This window comes from Pseudochaenichthys georgianus, chromosome 21 (genome assembly GCF_902827115.2).
Source record: "Pseudochaenichthys georgianus chromosome 21, fPseGeo1.2, whole genome shotgun sequence".
NCBI classification, from domain to species: domain Eukaryota; kingdom Metazoa; phylum Chordata; class Actinopteri; order Perciformes; family Channichthyidae; genus Pseudochaenichthys; species Pseudochaenichthys georgianus.
This window is the reverse complement of record NC_047523.1, coordinates 31253414-31281189: the sequence shown is the minus strand read 5'-3', so window position 1 is coordinate 31281189 and position 27776 is coordinate 31253414. Positions and strand designations below refer to the sequence as shown.

Genomic DNA, 27776 nt, shown 5'->3' with positions numbered 1-27776 from the left:
TTCTTCAACCCTCAGAGCTGCACTTACTGTGTGATTTGCCGGTGGGTGCCAGTGCTTATAGGTTTTGTACTAGGTGTCATGGAAACAAACAAAAAAAGCTTTTTTGGAGACTATGAGGATAGAAATTGTTGAACAAATACAATTATGGGTAGAGCTGATTTCACATCCACTTGTATCAGCTATGATGTAGTTTTTCCAAAATAAATTAAAAGAATGATATCTTAAACCAATGACAATCAGAAATCTCCAGGCACACTCTTTAGCAAAATGTTTAAAAATGCCTTAAAAGCAATATTTGACCAGCCTTCTCCAGCTGATTATCCCGTATCTCCATTTTTATGTGTATTCATTTAAATAACCTAGCCCCTCTTCACATTGGACACCTATAGCCACTCCAAACCAGGCAGTGACTAAATAGACCTCTTAATACACCAGCTTGCAATCCCCCAACCACCCCTCTATCCTGCCTATCCAACCTTATTAATCTCGTCTCCACCCAACAATTGTATCTTCCATTCATTGCAAACATAAGACACAGTATCTGAAGTGAAACAGAATGAATATTAAGTGGGTAGCAGTTGGACCAGGCTCAGAGTACTACTGTAAATAGTACCCCCCCCCCCTCTCTCTCTATGGCTCTCTCAATCATGCTTCTCCAGCTCCACGATAAAGCACCATGTAGAGTGGTATGAGCTCCATCAGCCATGCAGATGAGTCCTGCTTCTTTTACCTTAATTAGAGCTCCCAGGGGACTGGCTGTGGGCGAGAGCAGCATCAGCCTCTCATTCCACAGAGATACCTTTCATCAAGCTCGAGAACACTAGTAGGAAAACTGACATGCGTACAATGGCTCAGGCACTGCACAGAAGAGATTTTAAAAGCAGTCATTAATAGGAAATGTTCCAGCATATTCAAGGCTGGTCAATTTAACAGCAGGGAGAAATTTGACATTTTACAGAAACTGAAATCCAACCAGTAGAATATAAAAGCTCTATTGTTCACATAAACATATACGGACTGTGAGAAATGAGGAGTTCAGTCAGGCAGAGCTGAAACCATTAGTCAATTCATTGATATTTTGAAGCAAAAATTCCCCAAATTGCATGCAGTTTCTAAAATGTGGTAATTGACATTGAATTTTGCAATTTGTTTGGACAAAACAAGCAAATTGATGCCATACAGTACTATTTCCTAAGAAGCAAAGGTATAATCTAGTATTCAAGAACATAACTGATATTGATGATCAATTAAATATTTAGTTTTTTCATAATAAAAATAAGAAGTAGGTTTACAGCATAATGTCACATTTGTTGTAGACCTACTGTATTGTTATGATACATTTTGTTTTTTATTACAAAGTTCACAAATATCAATATCTTCTAAATAATTGTAAAGTATTTTATCCAAAATACAAATATGTCGAGATGACAATTAGAATATTTTTGTCATTTTTGTTTGAAAAATTAATTAATAATCATTTTCTGATCCATCTACCAATAGTTTATTGGGAATGTTTTTGCTGAAAGTGAATTAAAATATTGTTTTAAACAATTTGAAAACTATCAGAACATTCTAATGGTCTAACAACTATCGCACGACATACACTGAAAATAAAAAAAAGTTTAAAAAAAAGTAATTATAAACTGTCCCCTCTTTCCGCACACCTTCCTGTCCCTCCCCTTTAAACGGGGAGGTGCTCCGGTGCTCTCCCCCAGCCTGGTGCTCGCCGCTGCGCTCCGGGAGGGGAGAGAGGGCTGGCTGAGAGCGGACGCGTCGGAAACCTCCCTGGAGGGCCCCCATGTAATTCGATGCATGCTGTTAAAGCTTAGAGTATATTGTCTTCCCTTTGCTTATGAAGCCTCCACCCACCGGCCCACCCTACATTTAGCGGATCATGTGACTCGGGGTAAGTCATTTGCAAGTACAACAGTTCTCTGTGCGCTCCCATTCATTTCCTGAGAACTGCCTGAGCTGAGCAGCTGAGAGGCAGAAGGGGAGGGAGCTGCTCACTCACACACTCTCACACTCTCACACACACACACACACACACACACACACACACACACACACACACACACACACACACACACACACACACACACACACACACACACACACACACACACACACACACACACACACACACACACACACACACACACACACACACACCACACACACACACACACACACACACACACACACACACACACACACACACACACACACACACACACACACACACACACACACACACACACACACACACATTGTCACACACACGTACATACACGCAGAGTGAGAGAAGAGAAGAGGAGAGGGAGAGGAGGATAGGAGACCGAGAGGATTGTAGAAAAGGAAAACAGTCTACACGGCTCTGCAGCTTCTGACAAGGTCTGTGCATTTTTTCGTCCTGTTCCTCTGCTGGCTGCTGCTGTGTGCTTCATTTGTCACGTTGCTGGGCTTTGTGCTTGTGTTCAGTGCGTGTCGTTCAGCTGTCATTTCCCTGTCACGGCAGATGACAGCTCAGATCACCTATGGCATTGTGTGTGGTGTCTGTCAGTGGGGGACAACAAGAGACCCTGCATGGTGCTGACTGGACCTGAAACACTTATTCCCAATGTAAAATCATCAGCTGTCATAACAAAAGAGGGAACAAAAGTGATTGTACACTGATGACCATGGGCATTATCAGCATCCTGACTTCAGCTGCATGCAGTTGTCCTATTTATCGCTTATTTACCTCTGAAATAACTTATCAGCAGAGCAGAGTAGCAGCATTGTAGAGAAATACTGCATGCCTTGGTGGAAGTGTGAAAGTGAGACCAAAGCACCAAACTCTCTCTCAGCACTTCTCACTAGAAAAACAAAGTTTGCTGCTTGTCAGAGTTTTGCGCATGCCTTTAGAGAGTTGTGCATGTGTGGGTGTTGCATGTGTGTGAAGCATTGTGGTGTGTGTTTGTGTGTGTGTGTGAGAGAGAGAGAGAGAGAGAGAGAGAGGGAGGCTTGTTTGCCTACTTGCCCACTGTGGCCGCTTAGAGACAGAGAAACGAGACTGTTAGCAACGGGTTAAACATTAGGAGGCTCGGGTAGCGGAGGAAGGACACTGGGGGGGAGGTGTGTGTGTGTGTGTGTGTGTGTGTGTGTGTGTTGCAGGGGTGGTGTCTTGGATGTCATCGGCAGCACTCTCACTTCCAGGGTAATAGTCATTGGTATTGATGGGTGGCTGTCAGAGAGGCAGAGAGCCACCAGGTTGGGGAGAGTGGCCGGGGGCTGGCCCTTGGCTGTTATTTTCAATTACAGGGGACCAGGGCAGAGCTGACAGCAAAGGCATTTGTACATCCAACAAGGGGGAGGAGGAGGGGGTGTGTGGAGGGGAGGGGAAGGCGGGGGCCGGAGGGAGGAGGAGGGTGGGAGGGAGATGAGACTCTGGCCTCTGCTCCTGGGTTTGATGTGGAAACTGAGCGCTGACCTCTGTGACTTTACCCCCGCGTTGCAGAGAGGCCCTGGCTTGCCTTTAACTGTGTGACAGCCGTAGGGTGTGTGTATGTGTGCGTTTTAAGTGGGGGTCTCATCAACAACCAAAAAAAGGCAGAAGGGAGGAGGGCTGGGTCATGTGTGTGTTGAGCAGACCCCCTGCAGCTCACGGATGTTCAGAGTGAGATTAGTGCCCATTTAAACTCTCACTTAAATCCATTTACAAAAGAGGTCTTCTCCCTGCGCATGAATAAGCAGGCTGATATTAGCACACACGCAGAAGAGACTCTACGCTGTCAGTGAGCAGCGGAGAAGATTCATATTGGATCTCTGAAATGTGCCATTACCTGAAATTAATGACATTCAGCATTGTATTTTTATCACAATATAAATCAATGCTGAAGAATACACTTCAGTCTCACTTCTGCAACATTGAGCAACATGTCGAGGTGACACAGTCAGCACAAGATAGGATAGCTGCCATTAGTGGTGTTTAGAACACGTACGGACAAATCCTTAACACTGAATCTTCAAACTGAACTGACTTTAATGGATCTTTATTGTCACTTAACGATTCAGTGGCTCTCCGCAGAGGAGCTTCTCTCACTGCTCACTGAAAGCATTGTTTAGATCAGTCGTGGTATAAAGTACATTTAAAGTATTGAAAGACCACGAAAGCCACAGAAACCGTCTTTATGTGGTAACTCACAAATAGTTTGCTTCTGAGCTGTTGGCTTCTGACTGGATGCACTTAGCTGATGACAGTCAACTGTTCACTTTTTGAAGATGTGGATATCAAGTTTTGTTTAAAAAATAACGTCATTGGTTAGGTTAGAAAATAAGTGCATGAAAAACAGTACATTTTTGAATTAAGTGATTTGAAGTAGCGTGCTTTGTCATTTCAACATACAGTATAGCTGTCGTCCTCTTACAGCATTTTTGAAAGAGTTGAAAAAGGCTTTTCAAATGTTTGAATTGGCATATTCTGTTTGAATGTCTTTCACTTTATGTCAAGATAAGTCAAATTGGTCAGTAATTCAAAACAGTACCTAAATAATGAACAAAAAAGTGTGTTCATGCACTCAACAAAACAAACTGTAGCCATCCATGTATTGCATAAGTTTATGCAACGCCCCAATCAGCAGACAATATCAAGACGTAGGGAGGCTGTGGCTCAGTGGGTAGTGTGATGGACTTCGAATCAGGGGGTAGCAAGTTTGAGTCCCACTGCAGTCAGCATGTCGTTGTGTCCCTGGGCAAGACACTTCACCCCAAATTGCTCCTGTGGGGATTGTCCACAGTACTCAATGTATGTAACTCGCTTTGAAAAAAAGCCTCTAACAAATGACATGTAATGTAATGTAAAAGACACGCTTAACACTGGTGAATATTCAGTGGGATTTTCGCACAAAAATGACGAAAAAAACATTAGGAGAAGATCATAGTCCGGGTTAAAATCTCTACACAAGAACATGCACTCGATGAAATCCTGATATGATTATGAATGATATCAAATCAAATCAAGTTTTATTTATATAGCACATTTCTGAACAATTTTTGGTCGAGCCAAAGTGCTGTACATATAATAAAAATAGCCTACAGTAATATACAGATATAAAAAATCATATGGTTTTCATTATGAACAATATAAAGTAGTACCAAGTAGTTTCCCCCCGTCAGCATCAAGCTGCTATACTGTCTCTCTCATTCCGTCAATGGCTCAACCCCCCACCCCCGACACGGTCCAAGGGCTTATGATAGAGATCAGTGCAGGTGGGGGGACTCAATTAAAAAGCCAATCACCAACAGATAGACTACATCCGTCCATCAACACTACTCTGCCCAGCCCATTTAATTGCGCTGCAGGATTCCCCCACCAAAGGCATCATCTGTCTGCTACACATCACAACACACAAATTGGGCGCGCGTTGACAGATTGAATCTTTCAGGCAGACGCGCTGCGCTGTAGTATGTGCAATCTAACAACATACAGGCTCCCTGTCTTATTCAGGGGGATGTGAAACTCCCTGTATTACCCCTAATCAGCCGGGTTAACTGCTGCCATATTGACGGACTGCTGGATCATTGATCCAGGTGGGTGTTACGGAGTGTATCGTCATTGATTGCAGATAGACCGCAGTGCACTGGATTCATTTGGGTCTCTGACTGTAAGCCGAAGCCAAAGAGGAGTGAGTTGGGTTTTATTGGTCGGTTGTGCTCAAGGTGCATTGTGGGATATCCTGTGGCCTCTGGTCAGGGAGTTGGTGTTGCGTCAAACACAGATTGTCAGCCACAGGAGACTTTCATATAGGCAAAGACCCTGAAACACAATGACACACACTGCAATGCTCTTACAATAGACTAGCATGTCAAGGGCATGCGTATGCCATGTGTGAGACAGACGGCACCCAAATAGACGGGTGACTTTGTATATTGATAGATGTACCTGAGCAAAAGTCATAAGGACAAAAAGGTTACAGACCGAGAGGGTTAAACAGCTTAACATTTGTGCAGTTATTGTGCTGGTAATCCATTCTGTTAGCGTGTGTGGTGACGTTGAAGTGCCTGTGCGTGAAATAAGACAAATATTAATAGGCGATGGCTGTGAGCTGAACTCCCCAAGGCTGTTATTGCACCATGTCAGAAGATGACAAAATGTTCTCTCCCTTTGCGATTTCTCATGTGGATTCAACCTTTGACCCCAGTGTCCAGCCCACGTTTGTTTACCAAAATTGAGTTAAGGGTGTACATGGAGTGCTAGAGCATGTGTGTTTTGTGACTGTGCACGAGGGAGAGAGGGAGAGAGAGAGAAGAGTAGGGAAAGTATTGTGCAACTGCCAGTGCGTCTGAAGCTTATCGTCTCAGTATTGAACACAGACGGAACGAAAAACAATTGGAAAATGCGTGATTACAGCTCGTCGAACATCACGGTGAGTATTTTACACTTTGCTGCGTTGCTCTGGGGAATTATTTTAAGAGCCCATTATTGTTTTAACCTCTCGAGAGCACCCGAGCTTATCTTTTGACATAAAGAAAAGTTGCCAACAAACCGAGGCAGAATTTAAGGTGATGCTGCCTGACAAGCGCAGTGATCCACGTTTTTCTTTTTTCTTGTAATGCCACTATCTCTAGGGGTAGCACACTCAGTGCTTACTGGAAATGACTCATTTAGTCTAGCATTCCCCCTCCGACTCAGATTTTAAGGTTGCTCGACATGTTTCCATGGCTGGGATGGAAAGGCATGTCAATGGAAGGCCTGTCTATCTATGTTGATGTTTCCCCTGTCGGACAAGTGTGGATTTTACGTTGGCCAAATATGGTTGGTGATCAGGGGGAAGGAGAAAAGGAAGGGAGCCAAGAAAAGGATGGAAGAGTGTTCAAAGTCAGCACTTTGTGATTTGGACCCTGTTTTAGCTGGTTTTTAAGAGTTTCCCTTTCCAGAACCTTTGGGGAGCAGCTTCTCTCAAGCCTCGGTGCAGATGGTTTCAGCAGACCTGCGTTCGGATGCTGCAGGGATCACGGTGAACTTTGTTTTCAGTTGTGCTGTAGGTCAAGGAAATTATGCAAACAACATGTGGAATCGATTTGGGGTGCCTGTGGCATTCCACAGGATCTTTGGCTTTAACTCAAACAAATGTAGGTTCAAGCTCTGGACCATAACTCCTCTTAATTAGCGGCTTCAACCAGGTATCAGCACGGCACCGCATCAGTTGGAAAATAGAGGGAAAATGATCGAAGCGAAGGCGTGAGTAGATGAGTAATAGAGGTAAACACAGCTGCTGGCTTTTATTGAGTAGTGTTGGAGAGCTGAAATGGGTCAAACCAAGGGGAAAAACTCGGCGAGCGAAAATAACTGCGCGCACATTTGAAGTAATAAGTGTCAGTGTGTTGGAATGTTTTGGTTGGTCCGTTATTTTCTGTTTCCATTTGGCATACATTAGGGTGGATTTGGCTGTGTCAGCACAAAGTGAGGTTAGATAGGGTATAGCACTCCGTGATGCTGCATCAAGAGGACACTGCAAAACTATTAAAGTGGTGTGTGTGTGTGTGTGTGTGTTCGTGTGTGTGTTCGTGTGTGTGTTCGAATCACGAGGGATGGCAAAAGAGGGCACATGTGCTTCAGATGGTATTATTCTATGCGACTTGTTTGCAGTAGATACTGTAGATGAATCAGTGTATTGGTGCCTCTGCATGCACACACTGTACAGTTATTGTAGAACATCTAGGTCGATCTTTGAGAGTGCATGTGAGTGCACATGTGCTGTGATGCATTCAGCAGGCAAGCTATCGTGAGTAGTATGTACACAGTGCATATGTTGGGGGGAGGGGGTTCGCTCGCACACCCATTCGGACACGCATGTTGTAACACAAGCACACACACACACATACACTATCAGAGCCTAAGGGGATAAAAGGATGCTCACAAAAAAAGGGCAGGAGTGTATTAGGGACGTGAGCAAAAAAGAGAGTGTGTGGGTGGGTGGTGGTCGTAGTGGTACCGGGAAGGATGCAGGTCATTGTGAGGATGCTAATCTAATGCATCCCACTTCTCCCTGTAAGAGATGCGCCTCACGCTGACCCTCTGCTCCAGTACACAACAAGCGGCTCTAACCTTTGCCTTATTGCAGCAATGACTAGGAATCATGATTGAGTTACTCACATTATGTGGTTTTATTCTCAAAACAAGACTTTCATTATTATATGTCAACAGATTTCACATAACTGTATTTGATTAGTTGAAAGCAATAAAGTTGAACCTCGTTTTTTTATTTCAACTTTTTAGTAACCTAATCAAATTATGTGAAATCTGTCGACATAATACATTTAATTAAAGTCGACATTTACATTTTTCCGCATACTCTGCAGAATTTGTTTTTTTTCCATTTTGTATTTTTATTGAAAAGCAGCTATTAAAGCATCTGGAAGAAAGTCTTAACTGGTTTACAATTATTTGCTGGGAATTTGAAACAGGACTGATCCGATGCACCCCTGTCAGTTTGAGATGATTATTAAGCTCTGCTGTGTGTGGTCACCTCGACCTAGGACCTGTGCACTGAGAGTAAATAAGAGACGAGGACAGAGTCACTGAGTGCATTCTTTATTGATTTCTCCTTTTTCTCTGTATCTCCCTCTCTCCCATGCGCATATGCAGGATAGCCCCAGTGTGTGAACTTCCCTATGATCATGCAAAATGTGGCAGTATATTCCTGAAGTGCTGCGCCAATTACACACGTGTGTCCTCGGCTCCACCTCCCCCTCCTTTGGTACAAGTGAGGTTTTTGTGTCAGTGGCTATTTTAGATGCACAGCCACTGACCCTACTGCATTTACTAAGCTGTGTGTGTGAGTGCGTGTGAAGGGTGTTCTAGGGAGGTCACCCGATTATGTTGAAACAGGAAGAGCTCACAGTGTATTGGCTCTTTAGGAGCTGTTTTGTGGCTTCTATTTGTGGTTTCTTTAGCGCCCAACTCAATCCAGCCCCTCGCACATGATATTGAACTTATTCTTTCACATCAAAATGATCTTCAAGTGGACATAAACTGCCTCGAATGGTGTCACAAATTGCTTTGACTTGTAAGTCGAAGCTCAGTATGCCATCTCACTTTAGAGCGGTCACAGTCGCAGCTTATTTAGCTGTTTCTCTGTTGTATTCGCGGCACATGATGCAAGAGGATGTCAGACTCTTCTGTTTACCTCTCTCTGGAGCGCTGTGGAGGAGTGTGTGTATTTGTGTGTTTTGGTGTGTGCATGCTGTAGGTGTGTGTGGGTGTCTTTTTGTGTTGAATGGGCATCTATATTCTTTTTCTTCCTAAGCATAGCTGTATTGAGAGACAGAGATGTGTTTGTATGAGTCTGTCTCTTAACCTAAGATAGATATGGTTCTTTGTGGTTGCAGGGTCACAAGGTGTGTGTGTGTATCTGAGTGTGTGTGTGTGTATCTGAGTGTGTGGTAACCAGGTTGTAGAACAGAGCAGGGACTCAGGAAGTCAGCTTTATAAGAAATGCGTTTGACACACAGACGGAGACACAGATAAAACCAGACAGTGACTGACTCTTCTTTTTACGCTTTGAGTGTTTCCTTTCAGCACAAGTAGCTTCTTCATTTACAGTTTCACAAGACCTTAGAAGGGACGGCGGTGATATTGGCGTAGGTGGGGAGCTTTTTACAAAGACAAACAAAAAAAAAATCACTAAGGATTTCCCCTTTAACCTGTGAACAAAAGGATTGTTTTTATAGAAATTCAAGCTGCTGAGTTTCCTTTTTAAAGAGACACTAGAAACACATCTGGTTAGAGTATTATTACTGGCAGTAATAGGTATGCATGGGCTGATAGGACAGTGTGTGTGTTTTGTTTAATTTGTTTGGATGCATGTCTGTGCACACTCTTTCTGCACCTTTTTTTATGCTGTGTAAACAAAACTTTTACCTACAAATTATTGGATTTATATTTCTGAATGTGTGTGTGCTGGTGAAGTCAGTTGACTCGCGCTGCATCCGGCGACCTCATCCCCCCTCATCCCGACAGGATTACTGACACAGGATCCCCCTGCCCCTGGCAGAAATAGCAAGGACCCAAGGGCAATCTGGCAGAATATGGGAACTTCCGTGGGTGTGCAAATGTGTGTTGTTTGTGTGTGTGTTTTCTCTGTGTTTGTATATGGGTATCAGCTCTCTGGCTAATCCTATAACATGAGTTCACTGCTCTTTATCACACACCCATCATTTACTTTATATTATGCTGTATACTGTAAATGAAGGAACATTTTTGTCTGAGATGTGTACAGGAATCTACATAATGAGGTCATTGTGCAGGGATTAAAAGTGTTGGCACTCGTTGCTGAGCTCTTTTCCTACATATAGTGACTGATTCAAACCCCCTGAACCCAGGCTTAGCAACCCACTCTGCGTTGCACACATTTCTAATAATTTTCTGTCCACTATAACATATTTACCACCATAAAAGCAAGGATCTGTAATGTGGAGGTGGCCTAATCTGTGCCAGCTTCTTTATACAGGGTCACACATTTGCAGTGTTTGCGTTTTTTCTCAAAGCTTACTTACTTACTTACTACGATGGAGGTTGATTTATATATATATATATATTTATCCTGATGTATGGATCAATCCGATCTATACTCACCTTTTAGCCGTTAGTATTCAGTGGGCAAATGGTTTCATCTTTGGGGCTGTCAGTCTATTTCATTTTATTTTCAAGCATGACGATCATTCACTCTTTTTCACTTTATGAAAGCACTTCCATAAAGTGATGGGTCTTATATTATTTTGCTGCTAGTGGTGGCCTCTTTAAATATAATCATCCTCTTGAATGTGTCGATCTAGCCGCCAAGTTTTGTGACATCAAAATGGAACCATTAGGTGTTTTTTTGAATTGCAGTCTGCTTGTGTAGGAGCCCAGTTATTCATGTACGTCACATCAAATTCAACAACATGGTGAAGCCAGGATAGCCTCAGACAGATAGAGAATGACATTCAGTTTGAATTGATGGGACCTGATAAGCTCCCAAAGTTTGTCCGAATGTCCTGGAGAGGAAAGCATCCTATGCAAGTGTTTTCTGTCTAATAATAACAGCTGTGCTCATGAAGAACGCAGTGTCTTGCCTCGGTGGAACTGATTTATTCCCAGAGGAAAAGGGCAGGGTGTTTCGAGGTAAAGTGCATCAGTTGAGTGCCACTCTAAGGGGTTTTAATTTTAACCCTAAAGGGAACTTTTTTCCTCTTTTTTTCAAAGGGTAGCTGTGGTGGTTTGATGCCATTGTGCTTGTTAGAGAAGTCCATGCTTCTATGAGCATGCGAGGTAGCAGCACTCTGCTCTCTTGAGCCCCGTTCAGAAATGTCCCAGAAGCATCCAAAAGACTTCGCTCGCTGCTTCTGCCAAGGAAAATACGGCTTATGAAATGGAAATTCTGAGACCATTCACGGAGTGCCAGGAATTATTAGAGAGAAAAAAAGACTATGTCCATCTCAGTATATCCAGGAGTGAAGTCTGAGGGGAAACACACATCCCCACCTTACACAGACTTTACAAATAGCATCATGACTGTTTACTGTACCTGGTATGCACGGTTTAGAAAGGCTTACAGGGAAACTCCAGCAGAAGATAAAGGTCAGGTAACTCATCATAGGAAGCTCTCTGCCCGCAAAAACATGTGTGATGTGTCTTCTGTGGCTGTGGGGGGTGTTTTGTCGTGTCTGGGAAGATCAGACCTAATGATGTCACCAAAGGTTAAATAAATACACAATCAAATGTCACTTTGCAGAAATGCAATACTACATTCCTGTAAAAGTAAATGAATATAAGCACTCAAATGTAGGGAATTTTAGAGCTTATTTTAAGATGTTTTCTGAACAGAGAGATAATACGCTAAGTAGGAGTTGCCAGTCTTAAAGAGTAACTCCCCTTTACATCTTGTGAGGAGAAAAACATCGCTAATGATGGTGATGATGACCATGATGAAAAGGATACAGTTGCAAGAAAAAGTGAACCCTTTGGAATTACCTGGATTTCTGCATAAGTTGGTCATAAAATGTGTTCTGAGTCACAACAACAGACACACACAGTCTGCTTAAACTAATACCACACAAACAATGATATGTTTTCATGTTTTTATTGAACACACCACGTAAACATTCACAGTGCAGGGTGGAAACATGTGAACCCCTAGGCTAAAGACTTCTCCAAGAGCTAATTGGAGTCAGGAGTCAGCCAACCTGGAGTCCAATCAATGAGACGAGATTGGAGGTGTTGGTTAAAGCTGCCCTGCCCTATAAAAAATACACACCAGTTTTGAATTTGCTATTCTTAAGAAGCATTGCCAGATGTGAACCATGCCTCGCTCAGAAGAGCTCTCAGAAGACCTACGATTAAGAATTGTTGACTTGCATAAAGCTGGAAAGGGTTACAGAAGTATCTCTGAAAGCCTTGATGTTCATCAGTCCACGGTAAGACAAATTGTCTATAAATGGAGAAAGTTCAGCACTGTTGCTACTCTCCCTAGGAGTGGCCGTCCTGTAAAGATGACTGCAAGAGCACAGCGCAGAATGCTCAATGAGGTGAAGGAGAATCCTAGAGTGTCAGCTAGAGACTTAAAGAAATCTCTGGCACATGCTAACATCTCTGTTGACGAATCTACGATACGTAAAACACTGAACAAGAATGGAGTTCATGGGAGGACACCACGGAGGAAGCCACTGCTGTCCAGAAAAAACATTGCTGCACGTTTGAAGTTTGCAAAAGAGCACCTGGATGTGCTGGCAAAATATTCTGTGGACAGATGAAACCAAAGTTGAGTTGTTTGGAAGGAACACACAACGCTATGTGTGGAGAATCCAAAGGGTTCACATTCTTGCAACTGTATGTATATATCGACAATCCAAAATGCCATGTAGGTTAGGCCACTTTGAGTTACTAACAACTTTCTTACACTAACAATTAGCCACTGCCTTAATTATACAGTATAAAGAAATCAATTACTAAAGGATTTTTGTTAAAGCAGGTAAAAGGTCAGAAAAAGTTAATTGTATTCTTTCTACCGCCATTAACATTAAATACTGTTTTTTTAAAGGCAGTTTTCTACTGCACAATATTTTTTTGTTTTACAGTGAAACAGATATCTTAAACACAGACATGTAACATGTAGTTAATGCCTTTTGGCGTTATACGGCAGCACTGACCTCCATTGGTTAACGGTTCAAGTCTTGAGTAGTCGACCACTCGCCGTTATTAGCCGCTGTTATTTGCCTGCAGTTACCGTTTAAGCAGTAACTCTGCAGGGAACTATTTGAATGAGCTCTCGAGAACAGAATGAGGCCAACAAGATGAGGTCATGAACACACACACGGCTTAACGTGAAGCAGATTGAGATCGAACATCAGCTGTGATTGAGCTGTGGCTCTATTGTGTCTACACAGCAAACACGATCAATGTTTCATTTATAGACTTTTATTTTCAAGTGTCTGCAAAGTGTCGCTCACCCAACCTTTTTTTAGCAAGGGATTTCTCCGCATGTTGCGAAGGTGGTTAGCTTTCAGTGCTTTTTTAAAAGTTGCTTCACTGAGTGAGTTCAAAGAGAGGAAGGGGAGGAGTGTGCTGGTGAGTTAGCAGTAGGCTGGTTATCAGGCCAATGTGTCACATCGGGGTGTCCAGGGGCACAGAAGAGGGAAGTGAGCCGCAGCAAAGAGGCCAGCGGCACGACACACCGGCCAAACACAGGAAATGCTCATCTCACATCTTCAAAAGCTCCGTCCATTTAAAGCACTTGCCCTCACAGCACTAGACGCTGTAATTCGTTTCTGATTTTCAACATTTTGAAGCATTTCCTTGCAGTTTCCTTCTATAGCTTTCCTTTTTCCCCCTCTCTTCTTTTTGCTAGAGAACCGGGTGGGAGGGGGTCTGTTGGCATTCTTGCACCGTGTGCTTTGTGCTCGACCGGGCCTTGGCGGCGGTCCATATCCCCTCTCTACCCTCTCTCGCTTCTCTGCCTCCCGCCCCTCCTCCTCCTCCCCACTAAACACCCTTCCCCCCCTCAACCTCTTCAACTCCCCTTAGTTGTTTCCCTAACCGCTGCTCCTGCCAGCAACTATGTGCTCTTCAAGAGCCCCCACCCTCACTCACTTCTCTTGCTATCACCTTCCCTAACACTTCCTCATGTTTCTCCCATAATTCATTGCTCCCTTCACTTCCCCTCTTCCTTTTCCATCCTTCTTCCATCCCAGTCCGTGGCAGCAGGTCCAGCCTCTGTGACACAGATGCACCCAGTTGCTCTGGGCGCTCGACATGGGAACAAAGCATTGGAGGGGCCCGTCTGTTACAGTGTGTGTCAGGGTGTGTGCTGTGGGTGTGTGTGTGCACATAAGAGAGAGAGAGGGATGAGACAGAAAGCTGAGATGGTACACAGCCAGATACTAAATCTGATTTTATGAGTTTGTTCAAGCTTAACTTTCTCTTTTACATACATGTCTGTCTTGCTGTGTTATGCAGTATCTTTATTCACAGTCGCATATGCTGAGATAAAGTTAAACATGCTCTCACTGACTGGTATGTTTTACATGTTTTCCTTTGAGATATTTTGAGTTAATGTGGCGCATGTGTTTGGACCAATCTTAACATGTGTGTGTCAGTGTGGATGATGTCACTCATGTATGAGGTCAACATTTGTTTGAGAGAGCTTTGCCTCGTCAATTGATCCAGTCTGTTCAGGGTTGGTTTGCCCAGGCTCTATCCTTCTCTCGATAGGTGCCATCGTCTCCATCAGCACAGCTACGGTAGCCATCAGGGAACTTGGAGATTGTGGACCTCGAGGTCATATATGTGGCGTGGAGTTTCAGTTCATACTTTCAAATGTATTTGCACACACACAATAAGCACACACAGAAAAGCGGAAAGAGCAGCAGACACTGACATTTGTATATTTTGGAAACATTTTCTGTTAGAACTAGCCCCAATTGTCACCTGCTCCCTTTACCCTGGTTTTTTTTCATTATAGGGATTTCGGTGGGGATGGGAGGGCAGGCAGGAGAGAGAAATTAGATGCTTCAACACTCCACTGCCCTCCTCTCTCCATCCAACTCCCCCACACACCTGGGATGGCCATTTCATTTCAGAGTGCAGCAAATGGAAAGGTGATCTTAATCTACCCAGTTTCCCTCTAACCCCCTCCCTCTCTCCGTATCCCACACACAGAGGCTCCTGATGGACAGCACGCTGGTCCTGCCGACAGCAGACCACATTTAGTGATAGAGATTACACATTGGTTTATTACCAAACTAAATCTTTGTCCATATCATTTTAATTTGAGACCATGAAATACTAACTGGCAGACATGTTCCTTTCATGGACACAAAAGCAGTTGACACATGACTTTGGTTGAAGTGTTTCGACATGACCTGTTCGACATGCGGAGCCCCTCTGTGCGCTCATTACTCAGTGTTAGGTCTCTCTCTGCTGTTAGCTCTTTGGTCATTACAGTCACAAGCACATATGTGCAATGGCCATTGATTTCCAATGAATGGCTTTCTGCAGGCCAGTTCCTTAAGAAGGTGATCACACACCACTGGATTAAACGGACACCTTGGGAAAGGTTGTTACTTTCAGAAATGAGCGATTCTGAATGTGCCGCTGCGTGCAACGTCGACGTGTTGTGATTGAATTTGAAGGGAGTGTGCACATTAAGCAGAAAGAAGAAATAAGTTTGAATGAGGTACACTTTTTGTGAGGCTCCAAAAGAATGTTGTGCCAAAGTGAAATTCACCCCGTGAGAAAAATATTGATTTGAACTGAAAACTCCTTTTTGTAAAAACATTAAAACAATTCTGAGAGGGAGAGTTTTTCTCTGGCAGAATGATGGTCATCTTGAGGAAAACAAACCTCACTTTCTGCCTCCTCTCATTTCTTCTCCTCACCACATGGCTTGAGGCTGGACTGAAGCTGCAGCTCCACCCGCCCCAGCTGTTACTATGGCAACACTATCTGGGCCTACCAAGACCTGGAGCCGAAGGACATCCTGGACAACAATACAATAGCAGCACAGCCAGGGTACCTGAGGGACTTAGACCTGAGAGGAGAGATCTGGGGGGTTGCAGATTGAGAGAGTAAATCCTCCCTCTTTCTCTGCCTCCCTCGCACACAAACAGTCAGGATTAGCCTTTTGCTTGAGAATCGAGGTAGTGGAACAATATGTGATTTTAAATAATTGTTTTCATGCAATTAGGATTCAAGGCTTTTATTGTCATTTGTACATAGCTACAGTGTAGTGATGCCAATGAAAACCTTAGGTCAAAGGCTCCTCCAACAGTGCAATACAATAAAACAGATAAAATAGTGCAAGTAAATAAAATATAATAGAAATAGTGCGGAATAGTCTATATAAAAGTAATTGGAATATTGATATATATATAAGTTGCAAACAGATTAATGTTATGGATGTTTTTTCAAAAGTTCATGTGTCTTATGGCCTGTGGGATGAAACTGTCCCTTAGTCTGGTGACAGTTTTATTATTAAAATCACAAAAGAAAAAATGTTTTCTCTATCTTGCGTGGATGAAAAATCATGATGATTCACCAGACCTCACGGATACTCAGATGGTTAGTACAGTTTGATGGAAAAAGAGTAATTTGTGATTTTTTTTCTCCCCGCACAACAATGGTCATGGTGGCTGTGGTGCTGCTAGTTTCCAGGATTGGGCCACACATCCTGCTGCTGGTGCCAGCAGTGCAGAGTAATAGAGATGTTTAGAGACTATTTGCCTTGCTTACATTCCTCCATGTACTGCTGCTAAATTAATAAGAGAAAAGGTTACCTCTGGTCGGCCCCGACTGAGGGATACGGAACATGCATTGTTGTCATTGGCTCCATCCGAGTATCCCTCTTAAAGCCACAGCACGGAGCTGAGGAGACGGGCACTGCTGCCTCCTTTGCATAGGCACAGTGTTCAGAGGTTGCAGAGGGAAGGATGGATGTATAGATGTACCAATAAGTGTGTTTTGTGTGTGTTTGCATGTATGTAAATGTAGTCCTCCAAAGAAATATATAATCCCTGGGGTAAACGTTTTTAGTTCCAAGTATCAATTATTGTTTTTTACGTCAGTGGTTAAGGAGAACATGTTGTGTAGCTGTGCTGTTGAGTAACTATATATCAAAGCAAATATTTGTAATCCACTGAAGTGTTAAGAGGATTTTAGTCAGCGTTATAAATAGACAGCATTATAAAGTGTTATTAGTCCTGCTGCAGCCCACCAGGCAATTGAATTGTTGTTGTTACGGAGAAGACTGAATCATGCTGTGCATTGACTAAGTTTACACAGTTCGTGAGCATGTTTTTCCCATCAGCTTCTGATGGTTTTTGAAATATGAATTGTGTCTATTTAAAATGTGGTTTTCTCTCCGTGGGTGTAGGCACAACATCATAGATGTCCATGTGTGAATAACTGAGTGTGGGACCTGCTTAGTCATGCTAAAACACCCGTCTTACACCTCCTCTGTTTCCTTTTTGCAGGCAGCCTAAGAAACAGGATGTTAATGCTTGACGGAATGCCTGCAGTGCGAGTCAAATCTGAGCCCCTGGACTCGGAACAAGGGGTAAGAGAGCAGTTGTTTTCCAGACAATTCTTTTTTTTCCCTTTTCCTGCTTTCCTTTCCGTCTTTCCTCCTCCTGGCAATGGGTTCATAATTACTCCCAGGCCTAAGTGAGTGAGTGAGAGAGTGAGTGTGGGGGCTAAGAGGAGTGGTCGGAGAGCATGGTAGTAAGCAGGAAGAGGAGAAGAGGAGGAGAGCCACAGCTGGAGCAGGAATGCATGGGGGGGGGGGGGGTTCGGGGAGGTGACGGGGGCCAGCAGGGAGTCCGTGCTGGCTGGGGGTGATTGCACAGATGTAGCCACTGCTCCGGGGAGGAGGGTCACATGGGAAAATCTAAATCGTATCCATCTCTGTGTGTTCCTGCTCCTAACGTCTCTCAATTGCCCTGCATCCTCCCAGACCCTTCCTTCTCACAAACACACATGACTAATTTATCTTGCTCACACACACACACAAGACAGATGCAACAAAATACTCTTTCTCGGCAAACACTTATCAAAGCTTTTTTCTACACGCCTGCATGCCTTTACTCTTTAACATTGTCCCCTCTGTGTCTATATCTTAATGTGCATTTATCACAGGGGGGAGTTAACTGTCACCACAAAAAGTATGTGCGATGCGAATATGAACCAGAAATGTTATGTATTTGAATGTATTTTCTTAAATATTCACCATTTTTATGTCATTTTCGAGTTTTATGTTCAAATGGACTTTGCTAATTGACCATGTTAGCACTAATGGATTCACCTCATGCAAGGTTTCAAGGGCCCACATACAGTACCAGTGCTCTCTCGTCCAACAGACCTAGAAATAAAGTGGTCTTGTTATGGAGAAGCTGTTGCTAGGTTACAACGGGCTTTGTGTCGCTGCCACAGCTCTGTGTGCAGTGTGTGCAGGCCACTTAATATTTGTAGTCATGATGAATTAGTGTTGTGATATTATTGATTTCCATTCATAACATATCAATAATTCCCTGCCTCCTAATATATCACCAAGAGCATTCGGTGGCAGAGGAGCAACATTTTTTTTCTTCTGTTGAGACGAAACGGAGAGCATAATCCGATGATGGATGAGGGAAATGCCAGCTGCTGATAGCCCATCAGGTTTCCTCAGTGGAGAATTGTTTGGCTGTGTAGGTGCTTTGTATTGATAAGAATCAGATCTGTCTCTCCACGTCTGAGGGTTTGACAAGAGGCAGCAGGTGGTCACATTCTGGGTGTCCCGCTCTCAGCTGTGGCTCAAGGGTTTGAGAGCCGTGCTCCCGAAATGCTACCCATTACCTGGGCTTTGAGGTCTATCTCCATACGTGCAGTGATGTCAGTCACAGACAGGATATGAGCAGTGCAGCCCACACAGCTTTGAAGTGCACCGAGATCCAATCTTCCCCTAACACTCTTTGCTTCCCTTTACTCCAGACTCACAGACAGACAGTTTAGGCTGCTGCAGAAATGTGGTCTTCATTTGGGTGGCGGGGGGCCAAGGGCTTGCTGGAAATGGTCTGCCTTGTTAGACAATTCGCCAGCAAGAGGCTGGAAAATCTGCCCTGCTAACCAGTATCCCCTAATAAAGACAATGGCATGAGGACAGAGGCAGGCGGGTCGAGCATATCTGTATGTGTGTGTCAGCGTGTGTGAGGATGTGTAGGTTTGAGTGTGTGCATGTGTTTGTATCTGTCAGAATGAGAGAAGGGGGCGGCTACAGTTTTCCATTTGGGCTGGTTGAGATGTTCCTGAGAACCGAAATCAAATCTCTGTTTTTTGTAACACTATACTCTCTGTTGTTTTGACCTTTCCACATCAGTTCTCCTTTTTACACAGGAGCAACACAGGATTTGCTTAAGTAGAACAGGTTGTCATAAACTACTCCATCAAACAGAAAGGCTACAATCAAAGTGAGCCCAACACTTTTGAATAATGACATAGCACATTCCTTTATATGCGAATACAAAGTTAAATGCAGTCCTCTCGAGTGCTTTGCCACTTATTATTGGTTGGGTATTAGGGCTGTCACTTTTTCAAAGAAAGAATCAAACTAACATAACATTTGTTCAAATGAATTGAACACAGCCTGTGTTGCTCAAAATAAACTACAATAGAGAATTGATGTTTCGATGTGTCTCCACTGCTTCATTGGAGTGACAAGATAACATTACAGTAAAGTAGTTGCATTTTCAGGAGCAAGCAGCCTTACTCCTAGTCTTCATTTTTCCATCAATGCTATCAGATGGTGACTAAATTGTGGCTATTGGCTAACGCTCCATAACATTGTAAGTGATGGCTAAGAGGCGCGACATCTCTAAGCGGTTGACCAATCACAACAGAGCTGAACAGCTAACCAATCAGAGCAGACTGGGGTGTGCTGTAGCAGTATGAGAAAAATAAAGACCTTTTTGAACATTAAAGCAGGAAAACATGTCTCAGTAGAGGCACAAAATAAACATTTGAACCTAAAAATAAGAATATAATGTCCTTTAACCTTCAGTAACAACTGCATCACACGCTTGATGTTTTATACTCAATTTTTCTCAATCAAGTAGGCCTAGGTGCCAATAATAACAACTGCAAGACACTGTTGGGTTATTCTATAATGTGTTTTTGCACCTCTTAGCTACTGTTTGCTGCATTACAATAGTACAGTATGCCACATTTCTGTGTGCCTTATTACCAGCAGTGACAGCAAGAAGATATTGCTTTGACTTGTATGTGTGTCATCATGGAAACTGTTGTCCTGAGACCCCTTCTGTTGCAGGAAGTACCACAGAAGCAGTTTTCAGTTATTTTTCTGTCAGTGGACAGATTTGTTCACCACTATAGCATTAAAACCATGCAAGATGCTGTCACAAAACTTTAAACAGAATAGCTTCAAACATGGCTTAGCCAATCACATTTTAGGATTGCAACAACATATCTCTTGTTAATCCTAAAATAGTACTAACCAGCATTCAGACTCCACTTGTGATTGGCACAAATATCTTTTTTTCAGTTCCTCTTTTTCCTGTTATAGGGAGAACTGGCAATCCTGCAGAATGTCATAGCCAACTACACACTCTAAGAGCACTTGGTACGAAAGACAAGATTTCTACACTGAGATCAGCCTCAATAGATGTAATGACTTCAAAGCCTTGAGGCAGTTTAGCTCCAGGCGGTCCGTGACACTCACATCCTATAAGGAACATGCACAGAGACCCGTGCTAAAGCAGCTGGATGATGGCCTGAGGGTCTGTCACGAAAGGCTACATGTTGAGTTGATGCATAAGATGGAGAGCCACATTTGACATCACAACGTGCATATTATTTTTAATTAAGTGATATCTCTTTTGAAATATTTCTTTAGGTAAAGCTATGGAACTGACACTAAAGATAGATAGCTAGCAGATTTAGCAATACAAATCAAATGAGCAATTAGATAGCCCAAGGGAGGGATTTTTTGCTCATAAAGGAATAGACTAACCCATAATTTTACTGTTATATTTTATGTTTACAAACCATTGATCAGAGGATTTTGTTGGGGGACATGGAGTATAGTGTCACTGACTGCTACAAAACCCCGTCAGCAGTGACTTAAATAATGTTGCTTAGAATCCTTGAGCATATTTGCATATTTGAGAAAAAAAATGAGAACAATTATTTTCTTTCTCTGAAAACTCCATGTCACATGGTTCTCCACCCATCGGACTCGTAACCTAACAATCACCACAGGGATATAGTAGCATTATGTGTAGCCAAAGCAAGTCGAAACAATTGCAACAATGAAGACATTTAGGCGGAGTAAAAAGTAGAGCTTGCATCAGCTGATTTGAGTCATGCTTTACTATCAGTTGCTCCTGTAAAATATGTTTGGACTTTAATAGCTGGATGGTAACTGGGCAGATATGTGTAAAAGTATAGCCATTTGCAGCTGCATAGTCCTCCTGTGTTGAATATTTTAGTGTTGTTGTGTTTGCTATGTTATAGTTATGTATGTAGTTATTTTTACAAAAGATGGGTTGTTCTCCCAGCAGAATTCTCGTTGGATCTTTTGAGAGCTCCCTCAAAAAGACCAAATATAACAGCCTATAAATGGTCAATTTCTTAAGAGAATTGTCTCTGACTGATCTGTACTACAAGAAATGTCCACAGTGGACTCACGAACATAAATAAACATCTCATCCAAGTTTTACACTGGAGTTAATTAGCTTTGTTCAGTTGTGATACTTAAGACGCTTTAAGTTCTCATGATATGTAAAACAAATAGCTTTGTGGGTGGTATTATGTACTGTGAACTCTAACCTTGACACGGCTGACCCTGAGCTGAACCCTAAATGTCCAGATGTCATCCGAGGGCATATTTCATGTGGTAGGGTTTGTTTTCCAACTGAGGAGGAGTTACAAAGGGAGAAGCACTTTTTGATTCATGGGGTCGAAACATTTCCTGTAGGCCAAAAACGAGTATACAAGTCTGGAGTAAAAATAGCAGGCTACTACATAAACGAACACACTGACACACAGAAAGGTTCGTAATTCCCCACAGATCCACTCTCAGCCAGCATTACATAAGCGGAAAGAAATGTGAGTCTCAAAAAACAAAAGTGTGGATGAAAAAATCCGTGGAACATTTTTCATATCTGCTACAGCTATGTGGTTTCAAGTTGTTCCCTTTTAGTTTAATGAGCTTTTCCTGTATGATTAGTAACAAGTCCTGGATGTACTCGCTGCCTGATGGCCTAAGCTGTGACTCAGCCTCTGAAAGGCTCCAGTGTGAGGATCAACACCACACTCTCTAGCACCCCTCCCAAATAAAATAGTGAGTCTAGATCTACACAAGCACATCTTAAATGGTTCATTTTGACAACAACCATTATGATATGAAAGAGTTTGGAAAAAGACAACAAGTAGCACAGTGTTGTCTTTCTACTGTCTATGTTTTTCATTATCTTTTCTAAGTAAACAGTTTCCTGAAACTTGTGCAGACAGATGGGGCGGTTGTGTTTCAGTCTGCTTGGTGTTAGGTGAACGATGTGCTGAGGGATACTCTGAGCCACCAGCGTTGGCCTTAGGAGGCCCATCAGTGAGAGACAGGGAGACGGTCAGGAAATTGAGCCCATATGATGTTTTTCCACCGTCACAAAGGAGATTTAGGAGAGATATAAGGGGAGCCAAGAGAGCTGTTTTTTCTGTGGGAGTGATGGAAAACAGGAGGAACAGAAAGAGATGGAGAGGGAGGGAGAGAGATAGAGAAACCCACGCCAAGAGAAAAGAAAGACAGAAAGTAGACGATGAGCGGAGGCGAGTGTGAGAGACACTACTCCTCCTGCGTTTCATCTGTGAGTGACATCATGCTAACCAAGAAGGAGTTGAATGTTTGAATGAACATGAGGATATTCATTTCTCTTTCCTCAATAAAAGTCACTTCACATACCTTTCTAACATATCACTAGCAGGCAGCATTATGGTTTCTGAAGCTCAATACTTGTACAAAAATAATCATCATTCAAGTGAAATCATGAACATATCACTTTCTGGCCTGACTTATTAAAGAGAGAATTGTTACAACAGTAATATGACATGTTATGCCATGAATGAATTGATTGTAGACAGTTAGTGTTACTTACATGTATACCCTGTGGTGTGTAGCAGTCTAGTGCACTTTCAAGGCATTCAAATGACAAAAATGAATGATTGGGGGAAAAATCTAACGTTAAAATCTTTTTTACTCCCACAGTCACCTAAAGTGCGCCCTTACTCTGTGATGGACGGCGTCCCCTTCTTCCTCAGCAGAGTTAAACCCGAACCTCCAGAAGACCTGCTCGCTCACGACCTGCACTTCCACACACAGACCGAGCCTGTCGACCTGTCAATCAACAAACCCCGCCCCTCCTCTCTATCCACCACCCCTAGCACCACCTCATCGTCTTCCCCTCTCAGATACGCTTTCTCCCCGTCTTCTTTATCGTCGTCATCCTCCTCCTCCTCGTCTCCATCGGTGATCACCTCAGCCTCGTCGCTGCTCACGCCGGGCCCTCTGGTCGCCCCCGGCAGCGGGGTCAGAGGTCAGCCGTATTTGCACATCCTGCACTCTGTGCCGCCGCCTCCATCCAGCCCTCTGAGCCTGCAGGGAGCAGGGAAGCTGGTCAGCCATGTTCACCGCATCCCTGTTGTGGTGCAGTCGCTGCCCCTCATGTACACCACTGCCATTCGATCGCCCTCCAGACTCAACAACGCCATCATGCTACCTCTGCTGGAGGAGGTGAAGAGACAGGGCAAAGGTGAGATCATGAATTTTCATCACACGCACTTCGAAAAGCTATAATTTCCAGCTACTTCTCAGCACTGATAGTCGAGCACTGTGAAGGAAATGATGATGCATTGTGAATCAGAATGCATGCTTTGCGCCTTCTGTATTATATTGATTTAAATGGCAACTTAACCTGTCTGACCTATCTCAAAGTTTTATAGACAGTTTCTCCACTTAGTGAGGAAGTTTATTAGAAGACAAGAAAATAATCATCGATATGAAAATTGTTGATTATGTTTCACTTATCACAATACACCTCAATTAGTTTCCTGCTCAGGGGGTAACTAACAGGTAACTAACAGCCTTCACAAATTAATTGAACACCCTCAAGACATGAATATTTGGAAACCTTTTCATAAATGGAATAAAACATGATCCATGTCTGATCACATTGGGATGCCTTGACAAAAACAAGGGATGACAAAGGCAGGTAATGCTGGCATGAGGCAATGAAGAATGAAATACCTATGCTTTTAGTCTTGATATATCCCAATGACAAGCTGTTTATGCTGGTATACTTGTCTGTCCAGATGTCCTCCTGTCTAATGTCAACAGTGGGCATGACTGTGTGAAAGGAGAGTGCGTTTGCTTTCTTTTAGAAGTGGCCTCTCAAGTAGTAATGTTCCCTTCTTAAAGTGAAGATGAGGTTAACAGGTTGAAAGGCTCCCCCATCTTGGCTGTCTTTAAAAGCTTCTGGTTCAGCTCCACACCAGTTGTTTACTTTCTTTCTATGGAGAAGCAAACATCCGGGACAGTTTCAGTATTCGACGTCTCTGGCCTGGGCTCGACTGTGTTATTGGTTTTCTCTCGGGGTGTGGTGTTACTGCCAACCACTGGGAGTGAGCCTACAGAAGGTGTTTCTGTCCAACTCTGTGAGCCGCACACAGGCCAACTGTTGGTCGTAAAAAGAGGTTGCTTCTTGACATTCCCTGCAGGATGGACGGACACACTTAGACTTGTAAGCTCACACCGGTGCATGTACCGAACAAGCAAACATGTGTAATTAGATTATGTCGTCAGAAAGACACTTGTCGGATGGGTGTGGTGGTCCCCTTAGAGATGGGCGTTTTACTGTGCGTCGGCTCCCTGGGAGAGAAGAGGAAAGAAGGACGGACAGGAAAAACAAGGCTTGCATAAGAGGGTGTGGATGGATATTGAAGATGGGTGGCACTTACACAAACACATGCACGCACACATGTACACAGTCCAACAACAGCTCTACCATGCAGCGAAAGCACAAAGCACAAAGGAAATGGGGTGAACGAGTGTGACTGTTGGGTGTGGTGGATACAGTCACTTTTAATCACATCGCAACCAGAAGACAAACAGAACATCCAGCTATTTCTGGTAACTCATGTGACTTACTGTAAGGAGACATAGGATTTCACATTCAAATTCAAATGATAATATGCAAACGAAGTGTTACAATTCATTATATTGTTGTTTGAATTTAAGTCGATTTTTCTGTTTCCATTTTATATGAACGTTTTCCTTTTCAGGTGTCTCTATTGTTTTAGTGGTAGAGTCTTTATCTAAAGCGCACTCCCCTCAAATAGGAAGTTAGTGTGAAGGTCAACAGCCCAGATTTCCCTTGTTTGACTTGGTTTAAACTGAACAATCATGTGCAGTGATGCAAGTCGCAGTCATACTGAAGCTTTCAACACAGATACAAAACACTTTCATGCACTCACATATACACATAACTACCACTCTCTCACACACACACACACACACACACACACACACACACACACACACACACACACACACACACACACACACACACACACACACACACACACACACACACACACACACACACACACACACACACACACACACACACACACACACACACACACACACACACACACACACACACACACACACACACACACACACACACACACACACACACACACACACACACACACACACACACACACACACACACACACACACACACACACACACACACACACACACACACACTCAGGTTGGCCATCCTCTATAAGAGAGGGCGGGTACCCTTCCTTTCACTGCTGTCTCCCTGTCTCCGGCAGGAGGTTGCCATGGAAACAGGGCTTGACTGGAAACAACAGGAGAGAAAGAAAGAAATCCGGTGCTCTGCCCACCTCTCCACTACTCCTCCTTTTGTGTCCCTCGCTCAAAATACCCCTTTCTAACACACGGAGCACTTCTAGTTAATTACAGGTTTTCCATAGGGTAGGCGAGCTGGTGACCACTCTGCATGTCTTAGTCTACGACAACAGTTTGGAAACCTTTAAAGCAAAGGCTCCAGCAGAGTTACAGCATTAACCCCTCCCCCAGTAATAACACCATGTCTGCTCCCAACTCTAGACCCTTATTATGGGCCATTATGACCACAGTCTCGGCTCAGAGGGCAGAGGAGGTGGAAGTCCTAATAGCTTTTATAAAAGCATCAGGCGTACAGTAACAGGGGATGTCACAGATCTCAGCTGAAAGCGAATCACAATATGTATATTTGGTTTTGGTGATGAATACATCAGAACCATGAAGAGTTATTCAATATTTAACATAGACTATTTCCAAGTTGTGTATTCCTCTGTATTTTTCAAAATGAACACGTTAAAATGTTCAATCCAGTGGATATCCAGCCATTTTTATTTGACAGGTAGTCTGTGACAGGTTTATATATTTGTTGACATTCATCTCTTGAGCTACCCAGAATGTACGCAGCCGGTGTCCATGGAGACCGAGAGGACAGAACGGCTGCAGGCTCTGGCAATATATCCAATGAGTTGTCCAGGGGAGAAGTTGTCACAACTTGTGGAGTAGATGTTAGTTTGTCATGCAGCTCAAGGGACAAGAGACCCCTGCACTCACTGGCTCAGAGGCTCAGAAGTGGTGATGGTGCATGTTTTTCTTCTTGGTTACTGTGCAAAAGATAATAATCTAAGAAGGGAGGAAGCTAGTTTGCTAACAACCAGGAAGAGAACAAGCAGTTAATGGGTGGATTTAGACTTTTGTGTTGTCTTCAGGCCTTTTATGTGAAAGTTTGTCATTGTCTTGAATATGATTCCCTGTCAGTTGCACCGGCAGGGGAACAGAGAGCAGACACCCATACTTTACACTTGGGCATTCTGTATTCACACTCACACATACATGCACACATTCAACCAACAACTGCCCCCACTGACTCCTGTGCCTGTGTCCTGTCCTCACAGCACACACAGACCACAACGGCCTGTCGCCAAGGCAGATCAAGAGTGACAGTGACGACGACGACCTGCCAAACGTGACCTTGGACAGTGTTAATGAGACCGGCTCCACTGCGCTGTCTATAGCCCGCGCCGTACAAGAGTGAGTATCATGATCTGTACACCTGTGTGTGGAAATGTCGAGTCACTACACTGACTTTTTCTCTTCTACTGACCCTAACAACTCTAAAAAAATCCTCTCTCTGTCTTGAGCAGTTATTTCTGTTCGATGTTGTCACAGGACGATGTTTGGGAAGTGTGGTCTTGATCCAAACACGCTTCACTGTTGGCAGCTGTAAAGTTTGGTGTTATAGGAGTTTCAATTTGGTCTGCTGTTAAAGTATTCTTAGTGTTGGAGAAAGTTTTTCATTTACTAAGACTAACTTTCCTTCGATCACTCACCCAAAAATCACAATTTAGTTATTTAATAAGATAAGTGCTTCTTGAAATTGCTCATCAATTATATAGGATAAACCCACCCCAAAGGGAGTAGATCCCACTGCTCGCATTTTAATAGTTATTAAATGTATTTTTAAAAACACTTTCAAGTTTATCGAGCTGTTTTGTTTCTAAAATATTAGCAACATGTCTAATTTAAAGAAATTATGACCTTTTTAAGAGGGATTGTACAATACGTGTAACAGCATACAAGTTTTCGACAGTTTGTATAAACCCTACACATTTTAAAAGT

At 43.2% G+C, this 27776-nt stretch overlaps 1 protein-coding gene across 4 annotated transcripts in view; it reads left to right on the top strand.

Moving 5' to 3' along the window:
* The first annotated feature begins 1722 nt into the window (after window positions 1-1722).
* The window catches only part of klf12b (Kruppel like factor 12b), a 33679-nt gene continuing 7625 nt past the window's right edge, over window positions 1723-27776 (top strand). Inside the window, exons 1-4 of one of the 4 annotated variants that reach the window (XM_034110686.2) lie at window positions 1723-1906; window positions 17491-17573; window positions 23271-23814; window positions 27053-27188. In XM_034110686.2, the coding sequence (XP_033966577.1) occupies window positions 1813-1906; window positions 17491-17573; window positions 23271-23814; window positions 27053-27188 (857 nt within the window). In that variant the 5' untranslated portion in view covers window positions 1723-1812. Of the gene's footprint in view, window positions 1907-2208; window positions 2395-6263; window positions 6408-6700; window positions 6999-17490; window positions 17574-23270; window positions 23815-27052; window positions 27189-27776 lie in introns of those variants that run through there. The other 3 variants (XM_034110687.2, XM_034110688.2, XM_071207084.1) reach the window with 3 other exon arrangements.